The sequence below is a fragment of the Astatotilapia calliptera genome, chromosome 23 (genome assembly GCF_964374335.1).
Source record: "Astatotilapia calliptera chromosome 23, fAstCal68.1, whole genome shotgun sequence".
Taxonomy (NCBI): domain Eukaryota; kingdom Metazoa; phylum Chordata; class Actinopteri; order Cichliformes; family Cichlidae; genus Astatotilapia; species Astatotilapia calliptera.
Window position 1 is genome coordinate 9,986,677 of NC_137443.1, and position 15,018 is coordinate 10,001,694.

A 15,018-nucleotide genomic window follows, 5' to 3' on the forward strand; every position below is an offset into this window, starting at 1 on the left:
CCAATTTGGAGACAAAGTTAAAGAGGCAAGCCTGAAATGATTTGGTATTAGTACATACAATACTATACTAATATAGTATCTAAAGTACAGAGGAGGTATAGTGGATATTGGATAATGCATGTTGAGTATGGAGCTTCCAAGCAGGAGGAAAGGAGGAAGATCTCAAAACATTCACTAATGTAATGAAGAAGGACATGCAGAGGGTTGGTGTGACAGATGAGGATGCAAAGAAGAGGGTCAGATGGAGGCAGATGATCCCCTTTGGGAACAAAAGGGAAAACCTACAAGAAGAAGATGATAGTTGCATATTTTAGGTAATTTGGATATTATTTGGTGGGGTGGGCTGCTTTTAACCATGTAAAGCACTTTGTGCTACATCTTTGTATGAAAAGTGATTTATAAATAAAGATTGATTGATTGATATTTGAATCTACTTTTAGCTACTTAAGTAAGAATAATTGTAAAACAGTTGAAACGCCAGGAAGTTGATCTGGGTGGCCGGTGTATGAGCTGTTGCAGTGCCAATTAAGGCCAAGAGGTGGCGCAGGTGCACCACTAAAACGACTCCTTCAAACAACAGCGTGATCGGGGGAGTTTCCCTAGATTTTATATTAAAATGATATCTTTTTTATAACTGTCTTATATTAATATTAAAATTAAAAATTACTTATTTAAATTGTATATACACAAACAGAAGCTACTCTTGAGATACATTAATGAGTGAATCAACAGGTTTGTGTCGCAGCGTTAGCTAAATCACTCAGCTGAATTAACATTAAAATGAAACTTTAAGTCTATTTTATAAGGTATGTTTTCGCGGCGCCGTGAAGCTTTAATGAAAGTGTTGAGCTCTGAAGTTTCCTCATTGGACAGGGGGAACTGGCTCCGTCGTACGTATGCAAATCCGCTCCCGAATATGGACACGGGGAATGAAATATGGCGGAGAAGGCGAACATGGAGAAACGAGCACTGAGAGAGCCCCGCCGCGCTGATTTTGGAGGGTTGTAGAAAGAAGAAGAGGAAAGTGGATGTACCCCCGGTGGGACTTTTTCCAGCCTCGGTGGAAAGTTTTGTATCTGCGTTTCTTTTCTCCAGCGCGTCCAGGTCGTTTGGTTGTAATGCAGTGAGGAGCGACTTTTTCAGGGGGATAAAAGCAGGGCAGGGGGCTGCAGCCCTCTCACCGTCTCGACGCTATGCCGTGGGTCAGCGGCGGAAAGCGGAGAGAGAGCTCGGAACTGCCGCTGCCCGCGGGCTGGGAGGAAGCCCGGGATTACGATGGCAGAGTGTTTTTCATCGACCACAACACCCGGCAAACTTCATGGATTGACCCCAGAGATAGGTACGCTTAAGGCCCTGGAGTAGTGTTATTACACACACTAACAAAAAGTAATCTTAATACAACGAGACTTCTTTATAAACTGACATAACTCACAGGAGAGCAGGGGCGTTTCCAGGGGGGGTTTAATGGGGTGGCACAGAGGGACCGAGAATGAGACAGGGTTGGCTCACTGGAAAATAATTGTAGAAAAGTAATATAGAAAACATAAACGAACTACGAACCATCCTATTCCTTCAAATAGAAGCTTTTATGTGCAAAATGGCTCTTCACATAAGCCTGAAAATTTCATTCAAAGCTATTTGAAAAAGTTTCACCATCAACATACACTGTTCTTCTTCTTAGTTTTAGTTTCCTAAAGAAACCTACAACTTTGATCACAGAGAATATCGTTCCCCCCCCACATAATACATCCTTAAATTTTCTTTCTTTTTTCTGGTTATTTTTATTTACTACATTTGGCCTTATGTTGAACCCGTCAATTTAAGATTTTGTTTTGATGCACTTGATGATAGTAAGCTGTTCTGTATGCATGTCACCAGTTTAGTTCTAGACCAGGGGTCCCCAATCTCAGTCCACGAGGGCCGGGGGCCCTGCAGGTTTTAGATCTCACCCTGGGTCAACACACCTGAATCACATGATTAGCTCATTACCAGGCCTCTGGAGAACTTCAAGACATGTTGAGAAGGTAATTTATCCATTTAAATCAGCTGTGATGGATCAAGGACACATCTAAAACCTACAGGGACACCGGCCTTCATGGACTGAGATTGGGGACCCCTGGTCTAGACTAAGACGAAGATTATTAGCACTGTGGGCACCAAAATTTCTTGTGTAGTATCTTGTTGAACTTAAGAGATGAACTTAGGCGTATAAATAAGGAAAAGTCAATGAAATCGCCTCTTCCCCTTCCTATTATTTTTTTTATTTATTTATTTATTTTATAGGGTGGCACAAAGCGAGAGGGGATTCACGGGAAATCAGAAAATATAATGTAGACCGTAAATGAAAGTAGAAAGCATTGCAGATCCCTGTGCTATAATAGAGTTTATGAGAGTGTGAAAATGGTTTGATGAATAACTGTTTAAAGCGGATGTGGAAACTGTTTCTGTTATTTTCATTTAAGTTTATGGTCGACATATAGCTCAATATGATTTAAAGCAAACTCTAAATTTTTCCTACCTTTAATAAATGTCCTAGTTTTCACATTTAATGAACCAGTTTACAAAAAATATAACTGGATAGAACTGTCTTAAAATATAGGCGAACTAAATAAGTGGGTGAGTCTATCATGTAGATAAACAATAGTATTTTATGCCTGTATTATATTATTCTTGTAAAAATGTCATTATTTTAGTATTTGACTTGGATCTTCAGTCCTCCCTTCAGCTGGCAGTTTTTATTGGGAAACACTAAGTAAGCAATAATGTCAGTGCAGTTTCCATATAAATACACTGAGAGGATTTAAAAGTTTTATCATTAAATATACTTAAAGTACTTATCATCCAGAATCATGATTATTCATTTAATAATTTTTATAACTGTAATATTGTAGCTGGAGATTATTTTAATTACTTTATTACCGATTGATTGATGGATTGATAATACTTTATTCATCCCGAGGGAAATAGTCTGATCTCTCCTATATTATTAGCTGTATATTTTAAAATCAATTTATATTTGTAATATCGTATTTACATATAAAATAGAGTAAGAGTAGAAAGTAGAATAATATAGAAATAAAGTAAAGTATAAATAATAAATGTACTATATTAGACTATAACACTGGCCCTGTTCATGTTCTTGTAAAATTACCCGCATATCTGGACAATGCCCCTGTTGGAGCAAGGTTGTAATTACTATCAGAGGTTGTGTTTTGGGGATAAGTAAAGTTTAAGTTTGGCACACAGCACTATACACGAGGCTAAAATAAACATGAAGATTAGGTGCCAAAGAAAAATATAAGACGCAGTAAAATAAACAGGTAGTTTTAAAATAAGTAAATAACAATTCAATAAAAGAGTCTTCAACAGAAGACCAGTTTTTGACTGCTTTTTAAAAGAATCCACAGGGGCAGCTTCTTTATTGTGAGGTTGTGGTGAATCATGTGGCCACAGTCGATGATCGTCTGAGGTTTGGGAGCAGCTGTGGGCCTCCACAGCGCCTACAGAAGCTCCCTTACAAACACGATCATGGTCTAATGATCCCGCATGTCGGTTTAAACATGAAATTTGACAGTTTGGACGTAAAATTAGACAGCAGCTCAGCCTTTCTATTGTTGCAGAGGAGTTGTTTTTGTCCAAGTTAACCCTGTCAGCGTGGTCACCTGAGCTATTTATCTGTCCCTTCTTCACTTAGAAGAAAACCTATTGAGTGTGTGTTCGCATGTGTGTCAAACCTCAGTCATCCAGACTCATCAGTAAGCCCTGCAGATTTATGACTTCCAGTGACCTGAAACATTCCTGGCTCACACACCTAATACAGAGCGCCATTGTTATCCAGCTCCCCTTTCCTTTCCACACAAAGACACCTCCTAAAGACCAGTCAGAGAGTGAAGAGCTGCTCTCATGTTTGTCATGTCCAGCCTTCAAAAGATGACAATTTTAGTGTGTGATTTCCATTGCATGGAGATTTCAGCATGGAGATTAGTAGTCGGACATGTGCTTTAAACTCCAACTCCCAGAAATCTTTGTGAAAGTATGTGAGGAATGCTCGCTCGGCCACTGAGAAAGCTGCAAGGATGTGCTTTTTGCGGGGACTGGGATTTTTACCAGCCCAGAAGCAAGCTCAATCAGGCATTCAAAGCAGACTTTGTTGTGAGATTACTGGGAATTACAGCAAGTATTTTAGCTCTGATGTATTATGAGGGGAAAGGCTGAAATTCACAAAAACCGAGCTCAAAGTATGGCGAGTACTAGTGTACATTTTACTCCAGCAGTGGGCTTCTAGTAGCTGCGTGTAATCTAGATAAGGAAAACCTGATTTCCTCGTGAGTTGATTAACCGTTGTTGTTTGCAGCTAATAGCAGTTTCACATATTTTTATAGTCATCAGCATTTGAGGGAGGGCCTTCTTTAGTAAGACTAAAGAATGTTTTCTGTATTTGTTCTGGTGCTACTCCGTGATTTATAGGCTTTCTCATTGGAGGAATGTCTGCTGTCACCACCTGATACTGACTTTCCAATAAATCACATCGCAGCACAAACCTTCTGCTAATGAGCAGCAGATACAAAAAGGTGTCAGCTGTTCTGTCAGGGTTTTAAAAAAGCAGATAAATGAGGCTGTTTGCATGCACGTATGTCAAGAGCAGAGAGATGAATGCAGAGATAAGAGGTTCGTAATTTCTCCTGTCAAGTCTCGGTTTGACAGCTGCTCTGCTGAATTGAAATCAAAGGATGAACGTTACTCATTGGGTGTTGAACCCCTGAGAATCAGCTGATCTGCTCTGTCCAATGACTTTTTTTTGTAAAGCCTTGCAAAAGTTTGCTTTCTTACTGTTCATATTTTTGGAGTTACAGGATCTGAGAATACACTGGGCTGGGTTGAAATTTGGTGCTTTTTAGTTTGCATGATTTTTTTTTTTTTCCTGCATTTTTCCTCCTAACTTTGTAAATACAAGAGACAACTTTTTACTTTTCGATACATTTTTATGACTAAAAAGAATGCTATTTTTAAAGAAGAAATCACCTAAATTAACCCACCTTTATCTATTTGAGGTCCTGTGACAAAAAACAAAGACAAAAAAAATCTGCTGATTCTGAGGGGGTCAGGAGGGAACTTCTTACAGCAGGGTAATTTTGTGACTCGTTTGTTTTTATAGGACTTCATCATGAGATCTGGGTTTTACCTGAGGCTGCTAAATGGAAAAAAATATCAGCCAGACACTTAAAAGACAAATCATGTGATGAGATTCTTTGGAGGTGTTGTGGAATTATAAAAATGCAATAAATGTAGTCAGGTGAAGACTGTTTGTGTGTTTAACCCTCAAGCCACCAAGATAATGACCAGAGGCGTTCTCCTGCAGTAAATATTTCTACTCTGCTAGGTGCTTACATCGGAGTGTGAGTGTGTGTGTGTATTAATGATAAAAAGCACGTAGAATGAATAAAATAAAGTGTTGCATGTATGATTGGGTGCGTAGTAAGAGTAGAAAAGCGTTATTTACATACCAGTCGGGGGAGCGGGGTGGAGGTGGAATGCTCTATATTTTGGGAATAATATGATCTGTTTTACAGAAAACACTGGCCTCAGATTTGCAGTTTAACTCCTGGCTCTCAAGAAACAAAAAGTACAGTACAGCAGCTTGTGTGATCTAGTGTGTTGCTCACCAGGTCTGCCTGATGCGCCTTGAGTCTGCTGACTCGCAGAGAGGAGCGTCAGTAGTGGATTATCACTGCTAATCGCTAAAACAGAGGCACCATTGAAGCTGGAACATAATTGTCAGTGATGATCACGATGAGCTGTAATGGGGCGGCGTATCAGCCAGAGGTCGAGTTTGTTCCTGCCGAAGATGGAGACGTTTTGGTTAGATGAGGGTGTGTAGTGACTCATTAGACGGACTTGCCAATGCAGTGCACAGATACCTGAGAAATTGAGGGTTTCTCTGTTTACTTTGGTATAGCAAGTAAATAAGTATAAGGTAATACAGACTCATTTCTTTCAATGTACAGCTCTCAAAAATGAGCCTTTGGTGGGTGACTGTGCACGTTTGGTAGGCGTGTGGTATAAAAATGGCTGTGTTGCCTGACTTTACAGAAGTGCGTGCGTTTTCTTGTTGGCCATTCCATAAACAAAAATGTATTTGAAGCTTGAATAAATTAAACCCATTTACAGAAAACTTAAAAATCACCATCCAAGAATTTTTTTCCCCTTGATGGAAGGCCAAAACCTCAGTGGTTTTTAATATGAAGGAAAATCCCTGAAGAAGAAAATGCTTCATGTGATGATGATGATGGTATGAAGACGATGCAGCTGGGTGGGCTGAAGATTTTCAGACTTTTGAAGTGGTATAAGATGACCGGGGACTGATAATTAACTGATATTTCTTGTAAGTCAGCGTAAATATCAACAGAAAAGTTCAAGGTTCCCTAAAACCATGCTGGTGTGCATGCAGGAAAACCCTGATAAATGCGGATTAATCATAAGGAACCAGGAAAACCCCTGACTTTGCAAGCAGCTGAGACCCCGTCCGAACTGATTGCCTTAATTTCTGATGCTTTTTTTTTTTTTTTTTTTTTTTTTTGGGCTGACGGTGGATACCTCAAGCTGCTTTCGGCCAGCTCCTGCAGATAAGCTGAGCAGCTCTGAGGAGCTTTTTTGTTGCTGTGGAATGAACGTTATGTTAGGCATGCCTACACTAATGCCCGGGGGCTCTGCTCGCTCGCGGCCCCAGACAAAGCAGCAGAACAGAGGCAGTTCCCACGTGTCTACCTCCTCCTCTCATCCTGGGCCCTGTAGGCCTCCTTTATTAGCTCTGTTATGCAATGGCCATGGCCGGCCTGCCGCTCAGCAAAGGGAGGCCTTTATGCTTGGTCACAAAGCACATCAAATTCAATTATTCTGGAAAGGGTGAGCTGTGTTGCCAGCACCGAAGGGTTATTCACATGCGCTGAACCCCGCTGTTATTTTGCTTCCCCCAGTGTTTTCATTATGATGGCTCTTTTTTGTCTTTCGGTTGCGGGAGGTTGCGAACATGTCATTGCTTGATCTGGTGTCATTTTGCCCGTGTTCTTTTTCATGAGCAGACAATATGTTTGTCTTCAGCTTTCACCTCACTCCTTCTGGAAGCGCAAACACTTTGTCCTTCAGCAGTTAGTGCTGCAGGCGCCTTTGACGTCCAGGTTTCCCAGCTGACTGTCTTGTGGTTTGTTTGTTTTTTTGGGGATGATTTATTGCTACAAAAACAAGAAAAACACTCACTCGTAGCTTAAACCCTGCTTTATGTTGTTCCTCAATATGCTTTTCTCTGGCAGCGTCAGCCATCAGTCAGATGTGTAGGTTGGCAGTGTTTTATGTGTATATTGTGAAGAATGCTACCTAAACAGGACATGCCAGACTCCATGGACCAGCCTTCAGCTCTGGGTGACCATTGTTTTTTTTTTTTTGTTTTTTTTTTCTTCCTCTTCCATGCATCTGCACAATTCTTATTCAAAAGTGAAGAAAAATGCTGTTGACAACCTGGACTCTACTGTTTTTCTGTGCTTTTACAACTACAAAAACTACAGTTTCTCTGTTATTATATTTCAACAGATCTTGATGTGCTTCTGGTTGATTTGAGTTATTTTGAAACTATTTATAAAGCTTTCAAAAACATTAATGTTAACAATTAAACATAAGACCCAGGAAACCCCAGCAGAACAGGTAATTCATTTCGAAGCAGCGTCTTTTAGTTTTTTTTAAAGAATGTAAAACGTGTCTATCTGCTTGTTAAGCCTGACATAATTAGCTATTTCCGGGCATAAATGCTCCTTCAGTTCCCAAAAGCAAACAAACACTGAGGCACCTTTGACAGTTAAAAAACAATCCACATTTTTTTTTCAGCTCCAATAAAATGATCAGTATGGCTGTTCTCCCAGATGTTACAATAAAATTTAATATCCAGGCATGAAGGAAAGAGAGTTTACAAGACATCTGAAAATCATATATCATGTTCCTGTGCAGCACTGCAGCAACTCTGGACGTAAGCAAAGACTGAAAACTGACTCCAGCAAAGGTTGAAGGGTTAGTGCAGTTGAGCTAGCTGACATTATGATGTTCTACCTGGTGGCTACCTACAAAGCTATCAGTAGGCATATAGTAGTGTAGGCGAAACTGCATCCTGTCTAACAGGATGTTAGTCATTCTTATGACGGTGCATGGTTTGGATTACACACTATGAAAAAGGCCTGATCCTAAGCCGTGGTGTTCATAGCTGTAGTAAAAGCCTCATTTTAAAGAGAACTTGTAACAAAATGCTTGAGAGGCTGAGAATGATGACTGAACTGTTGTGGGGAAACAAGAAGCAAAGCACTAGAGCAGGTTAAAAAGACGAGAGCCTCATGAAGGCAGCGCTTAGACCCAGAAACGGGGTTATGACATCATCACTATTTTTTCTTAAAAAGATTTATATAAAGCAGTGGTTCCCATTTCAGGACCTGAAAGACTCCACTGATCAGGCTGTTTGAAAACCACTAAATTACAGTCGCTGATGTCATTTCTAAAACCTAAGCAGTGGAAATGCACAGATAAATCAGCCTGATGTTAAATGACACAATAGTTACCCTTGGCAGTGGTCAATAATAATGTGCAACATCAATTTTATGCTTTAGAAGATTTCAGAAGTATTGTAATAAAGAGTCATTATGCTAATTTCCAGCTCAATATTTTTATTATTGAACTCTAATAGAGTTGGTTTCTATAATTCACAGTATATAAATGAAATAATCTTTATTTATCACATACTGTACCTTGGTGCAAGGCCTCCAATTCATCCTCAAGCTGCTTTAGTGCCTCTTTTGAAACCAGTTTTCTTCTGATTGGCTGCCACTTGCAAAGAGAAGGTGGTTGGGCGGGATTTTGTACTCATAACCAGTTCTATGTGCCTGGGATGAACGTATTAGGGATACTATCCTGTCTTTAAGTGATGACGTGATGAATCCTAATTCCAGGCCCAAACTACTCTTCGTTTAATAAGGCTGTTGTGTATTTTAATGCGTTGTATCTTGTTCTATTTAATCTCAACAAGCCCCTGAAAACAGTCAGTGATCACTGTCGGTAGGGCAGGGATATGGCCAAAAATATTTATCACGATATATATTTGGAAATTTGCGATAACGATATAACTGATGATATAATTGACGCGAGACAAAATACTTTACAACTCCACAACTTTATTGGTGCAAAAAAAAAAAAAAGCCCATCAATGCATTTTCACTGAAACAAGCAGCTGTTTTTTATGTGCATTAAATCTATATAAAAATTTAACAATGCAAATGCAAATTCCTTGCTGACAGTTTAACCAAAAGGCATTTCCAGTGGAAATGGGCTGACATATCCTGAGCATATAATATCCACAAAACTAAAAAAGAGGTAATACACACACAATATGGTAATATTATGTTGAAGCATGTACGTAATAGCAGTACGTATCACTCTACAAGGCTCCCGACTATGGTAGCCGTAATCCTCCGACATAACGATCAAGCGGTGCGGCTTCGTAGCTTATCAAAGTTGTACTAAAACATTTTGAGCGCCGTGTACCACATAAAATCTGCCATGTGCGTATGAAAACAAAGGCACTGTTGCGCATTTTACCCATATTTTATCACGATATTTCATTTTCTTATCATTGCCTAACGTTATACCGGTATTACCGTGAATAGTATGATAAGGCCTAGCGTTCATCTTCCAGCTTCACTGTTTATATTATGCTAACATAGCTGTGTCGCTAGCAATCACGTAGCACATCATTACATGCGAATTATCCAAACTTCAGTAACCCTACAAATGTCACTGCTGTTTACTTTCCTGTCTTCATTTATGTTGGAAGTAGTAGCAGAGCTGTATGTCTTAATTTTTTCAGAAATCCCTCAGTCAGAACATGGTATATTTAGATGGAAACTAGCGAGCTAACTCCCTGCTAACTTCTAACTCCGCTAAGTTTAATAAATTCTGTTTTCATGGATGCCTGGATGTTAAACTTAATTGTTACACCTGGTAAAGCAGCAACGCTGATCATTTTATTAAAGATGAAAAGATTTAGACAGTTTTTAACTCGCAGTGATGCCGCAGTGATCGTGTGACTTTAGGGACCTGCAGCGGAGTTGGGCCCAGGCACGGCTAATGACGTCAGACTTAAAGACGGGATACAGGTCAAAGTATAGAAAGAACTATTTGAAGATCTCTGTTTGGTTCACAGGGATTACTTCAGCATAACTTTAATATTTGAAATTCTTAACCACAACAACAGGATATGTAAAATAGAAAATAGTTGTTCCCCTTAAAATTGTCCATCTATCTTTTATAACATTTTTGCTTCTCTGTCACACTGAGGGGAAAAATACAAAAGCTTAAAAAAACAAACAAAAAAGCCAGTAATTTCACAATTCTGCATCCCTACTAACTACCAGTTAAACAGAGTGTTCATCCAGCTGTATTTAATTGCAGTATTTTGCTATTGTCCTTAGCTAACTACTGTCTTGAGTTTGTGACTACCCCCAAACTCTCAATAATTCATTTAGAGCGTGTTTTCATTAAGAGAAAATGTGGAGATGCGGTGCTATGTGCTAATTTTGAATTGAAGCTCCAGACCAGATTATGTGTTCAGCCTAAGTTGCCTTCTTCATTTTCCTTTTTAAATACGCCCAACAAAAGCTCCACCTTGCTTCTATCTCGTGTTGTATTGGGGAGATGACAAACAGTTTGCAAGCCAAAAAGAAGTGCTGTTGCCTCAAAAATTCCTTTCTGTGTTAAAAAAGAAATGTGAAAACAACTTGGGGAGGAATGTCATTTATGTCCAGACTGTCAGAGGGGTCTGGTGCAGCGTTTCAGAGTGAGGCCTGAAGCAGCTGGCAGACAGACGGACGCACAGACACCCGGTTCTCCCATTATGTGTTAAATCTTATAGAAATAGGTTTCTATAAGTAGCCTAAGATCCCCGTCTCTGTACACATTTAGACAGCGCCTGAACACATGGACGGGGCTTGTCCGCTGAAAGCTAAAAGACTGTGTAGCAAGTCTTGAAGGGCTTCATCTTTATGAAACGGGGCTTTAGCTCTAATATCACCTTAGCTAAAAATATTGAAGTAGCTCTTTCTAATTACAGCTCTGAATACTACAGTATAAATGAAGATTTGGTAATGCTGTGTTTGTAAGACCTCATCTGTGTAATCTCCAAGTGGTTGCTGGGTGAAATCGGTCTCTTGGCATCTTTCACCAAATGGTCTAGTGACCACCAAGTAGTCAACCTTAACCTAGAAATGGAGTGGTTAAATTCCATTTCTAGGTTAAAGTTGACTAGCTAGGTCCAGAAGAGAGGCACAGAGGAAAGCCAACCTAAGATTCACTTCCTTTAAATTTTCATGGAAATTCTGACCCACTTCCTTTACACAAAAATCAGCCCTTGGTACCTCTAACAGCCTTAGAAACAACAAAGAGATTATTTTTAAATTGCCTTACTGTCCAAAAAAAAAAAAGTTTAATACACAAACAAAACCTGCGTGATGCACCTTTAAATCAGGGCCCAACCCAAAGTGATTTACATTTTCCCGTCAGTGTCACATTTGGATGCAATGAATAGTCTTTATCTTTAAATCCATAAGGTTGGAAATTTCACACTGGTGCTGAGAGTGGACCAGGTGGTAAAATCGATGTGTTTCTGACAACTCCACTCTCTGGTCTTCTTGCCAGTACCACTGCTACCTTTAGCTGTATTTCTTTTCTTACATTTTCTAGATCTCATCACTTGTTCATCTAATGTCTCTTACTAAACTAGGCGGCATTTCATCAGTCCGTTTTTAACCAAGTAAGAAGAGTCAGCTGAAGTAGTGTCAGAGGCTGCATTATATGAAGCTAAAAGCCTGGATTAATGAAGAAATGTCTCTGCGTGGTGTTTTAGGTTTTCTTAAGACGGCAAACACAAAGAAAACCTGGTTATGTTGAACCAGAAGCATAGTCCACCCCTCTGATTAAATGAGCAGTGCTTGTTGTGCAAAGATCTCTCCTCTGGTCAGATTTGTAGACTTCAGCAGTAGGATTGTGGGATCATAAAAGTCTTTCAGTGGCTGATTAAGTGTTTCGTGATTCTGATTTGATTCTTCTGCTGTGGCTGACTGGCTGTTTTATAACATAGCTGCATTTATAGTGAACCAAACGGTGTCAAAAATGCATTATATACGGACTGTTTGGGGCTGTTTGTATTAAAAAAGTTGGCGTAATGAGCTGTATGTTTTTTAATTTATTATGAGCTGTATTATGAACCAAATAAAAGCCGGCAGCAGCAAGAGAGCCTTTGAATTGTTGTTAGCTTCTTGAAAACATGTGGCTGTCAAACCTTAGTGAGCTCATTGTGGTCGAGCTGAAGGATAGTAACCCAGATTCAGGGTATTAAATCCAGCTTCTGAGGTCCCGTAAAGAAATGTGTGAAGGCAGTATTATTTTTAGTGGAATGTGCAGACTTCTTTCTGGAGAATTTTAATTGTTGCAGCTCCGAAACAAAGGCTAAGGAGCTGGTGGTGATGACCCAGCTAGACGTGGTTCGGTGGCCCAGACTCGAGTTTCACATGCCTTTCCCATGCAGCAGGCTGTCGCCGCTACAGATAGAAATATCCTCTGGGACAACCCAGGATGGCACAGATTATTCTAGAATTAGCAAATGTCTTCAACAACTAAATATATTTTGCTGAGAATTTGCGGTGCACGAGCAAGCCCGGCAGCATTTCATTCCTCCACAGCTGAACATGCTTGTCATTCTCGCAGCCTCTATTTTTTTCCGTTTCAGATATGTCTCATTTTCTGTTTCCGCTCAGATTGAAAGAGGATCCTGGAGAATGTTTAATGTTTTAGAATAAACCATTAACCGCCGACAAAGCCTCAACATGCATGCGAGTATTATTTTTTTTATTTAAAAATGTTTTCTCAGGTTTATTTCTTGTCTTAATACTTCTTTGGTGTTTCTGGTCATTCTTTGTTTGTTTTCTTTTTCATTTCTGGAAGAAAATGGCTAATTTTGTGACAAGAACTATGTCTACACCAATTATTTTCTAACCAAACCAACACAGGTCCAAATGTCCAGTGCAGTCTGACCTTAGATGGTCTTTGAGTTTTGTGTTTTGGCTTCTGCATGCTCCATCCAGACAGTTCTCTCGCCTAAACCACTTTGGGTATTTCCAGTAGCGCGAACACGTCTAAAGTCAGCCTTTTTCTGCTGTTTGCTTCATGTGAGAAAGTGAAAGTATGAACTTTATCCAAACCTGATTCTCCTGATATTTGATTAATACTCATTTATTTGTTTCCAAAACCCGAGGTGATGAATTGAGATTTGTTAGTTTGATTTGTATTAAGATTAAGTCAACACAAAGTTTGGAACTGGAGAACAACCCATGACTCAGAAACTGGAAATGAAGGATTTTTGACAAATTGTTAAAACAATGGCTCCTGTTAGTTTTACTCAAAATATCCACAAAGTAAAGAGCTGATGTCTGCTAAGTTTCATAGAACCAGTCCTTGGTCTACAGGATGAGAGGATGTAGTCATCTCAGCTTCGAGATGAGTTGATGTCAGCATTACTGCTCAGAATGGCATTCCTAAAATGCTGATGTTATGCATGTATATCCCTACTGCGTTCACCTTCATAATTAACCTTTTTTGCCGTGCTGACAAACTGGGCTTTATATGTGGCTTTTAATGTGGTGGTTATTAGTCTAATTCATCATTTGGTCATTTTATCCATTATGTACTTCAACCTTATGTTAAAGCTTGAGGAAATTTAAGGGGGTCACTTAGGTTAATATTTATTTTGGGGAGATTTTGGAGTAATCGGTTCAGTACTTGTTAAGATATTTCAGTCTGGAACAAATTTGATGGACAGCACAACCCATAGACAGATTTTGCCATCCAGAGAGACACACTGGCTAAAAACTGCCTAAAAGTCCCTGAGAGCACCTGCTGTGTAGGGAGTGTAATCCTGCAGCAGCTCTAAAATAATCCTAATGGAATATGATTATTATAGAAATAAGTGCTTGGGCCTAAAACGGCCAAACAGTATTGGGGTGGGTAAAGCATCCCGTTGGTTGTCTCACACATGCTCTGCATCCTCTGCAGATCTCTGATGTAGTCCATATCAGCGTCCTAGTAAAGTTTGATTGCACCTTTCAGAGCAGTGGAGGTCCTGTGTTCTGCCTCCCGCACCATCATCTAAACCAGTGATTTCCACACATTGTGTGCCATGGAGCACCAAAGGGGAAAACCCAAGTGAAGGCAAATCTGTATTCACATCTGTGCTAAACAGATTCTTGGTCACCAGACATTAGGCTGCCGTCTGGACTTTCCTCAGCTTCAATCTGGGACAAACAGATTAATGTTTGTGATAAATGTTTCACTGCTTCAGTGTGAAACGGGAGCTTTACTGACCTCTTGGAATTCCTCATAAAGTGTTGTTCGGTGTTGTGAACGGTAACTACTAGCTACTGGTGAGGGGAGGGGGCGTGTGGCTGTCAGCCAGAGGAGGCAAAGACGCCACTGCTCGTGTCAGTATTGTTGGAAATGAGCATCTAATCCAATAGTGATAGTAATTTTTAGTATAAGTTAGTATTTGAGTGATTTTTTTTTTTCCCCTTTGGAACAACCGTATTTGGCTACTGTAAAAAGTTGGATTGCATTTATACTTTGCAACAAGCTCTTCTATCATGTTTGTTATCCACTGCTATATCAGCCCATTTAGCACAATCAAGCAAACCATCTCAGACTCTGTTTCAGATCCAGTGGGGGTTTTTTGTTGTTGTTGTTGTTGTTGTTTTTTAAGGTGGGCCAAGTTTTGATCTGACTGGTTTGTTTTCCACGTGTCTGTTTGGCTTGCTTGGTGTCAACATGAACAAGTTTCTTCAGAAAGGCGACTCGCTCCAGCTCATTGCTGCATCCTTCTCGCTGTCCGAGCCTGTTGTGTCACTTTGTAATAATTCCTGTGCGAATGGATTTCCATTTGACAGA

At 39.8% G+C, this 15,018-nt stretch overlaps 1 protein-coding gene across 1 annotated transcript in view; it reads left to right on the top strand.

Annotated features, from left to right (window-relative positions):
- Positions 1 to 886: 886 nt before the first annotated feature.
- The window catches only part of wwc3 (WWC family member 3), a 40,393-nt gene continuing 26,261 nt past the window's right edge, over positions 887 to 15,018 (top strand). Inside the window, exon 1 of the mRNA XM_026157968.2 lies at positions 887 to 1,339. Within this exon, the coding sequence (XP_026013753.1) occupies positions 1,194 to 1,339 (146 nt within the window). The 5' untranslated portion in view covers positions 887 to 1,193. The remainder of the gene's footprint in view (positions 1,340 to 15,018) is intronic.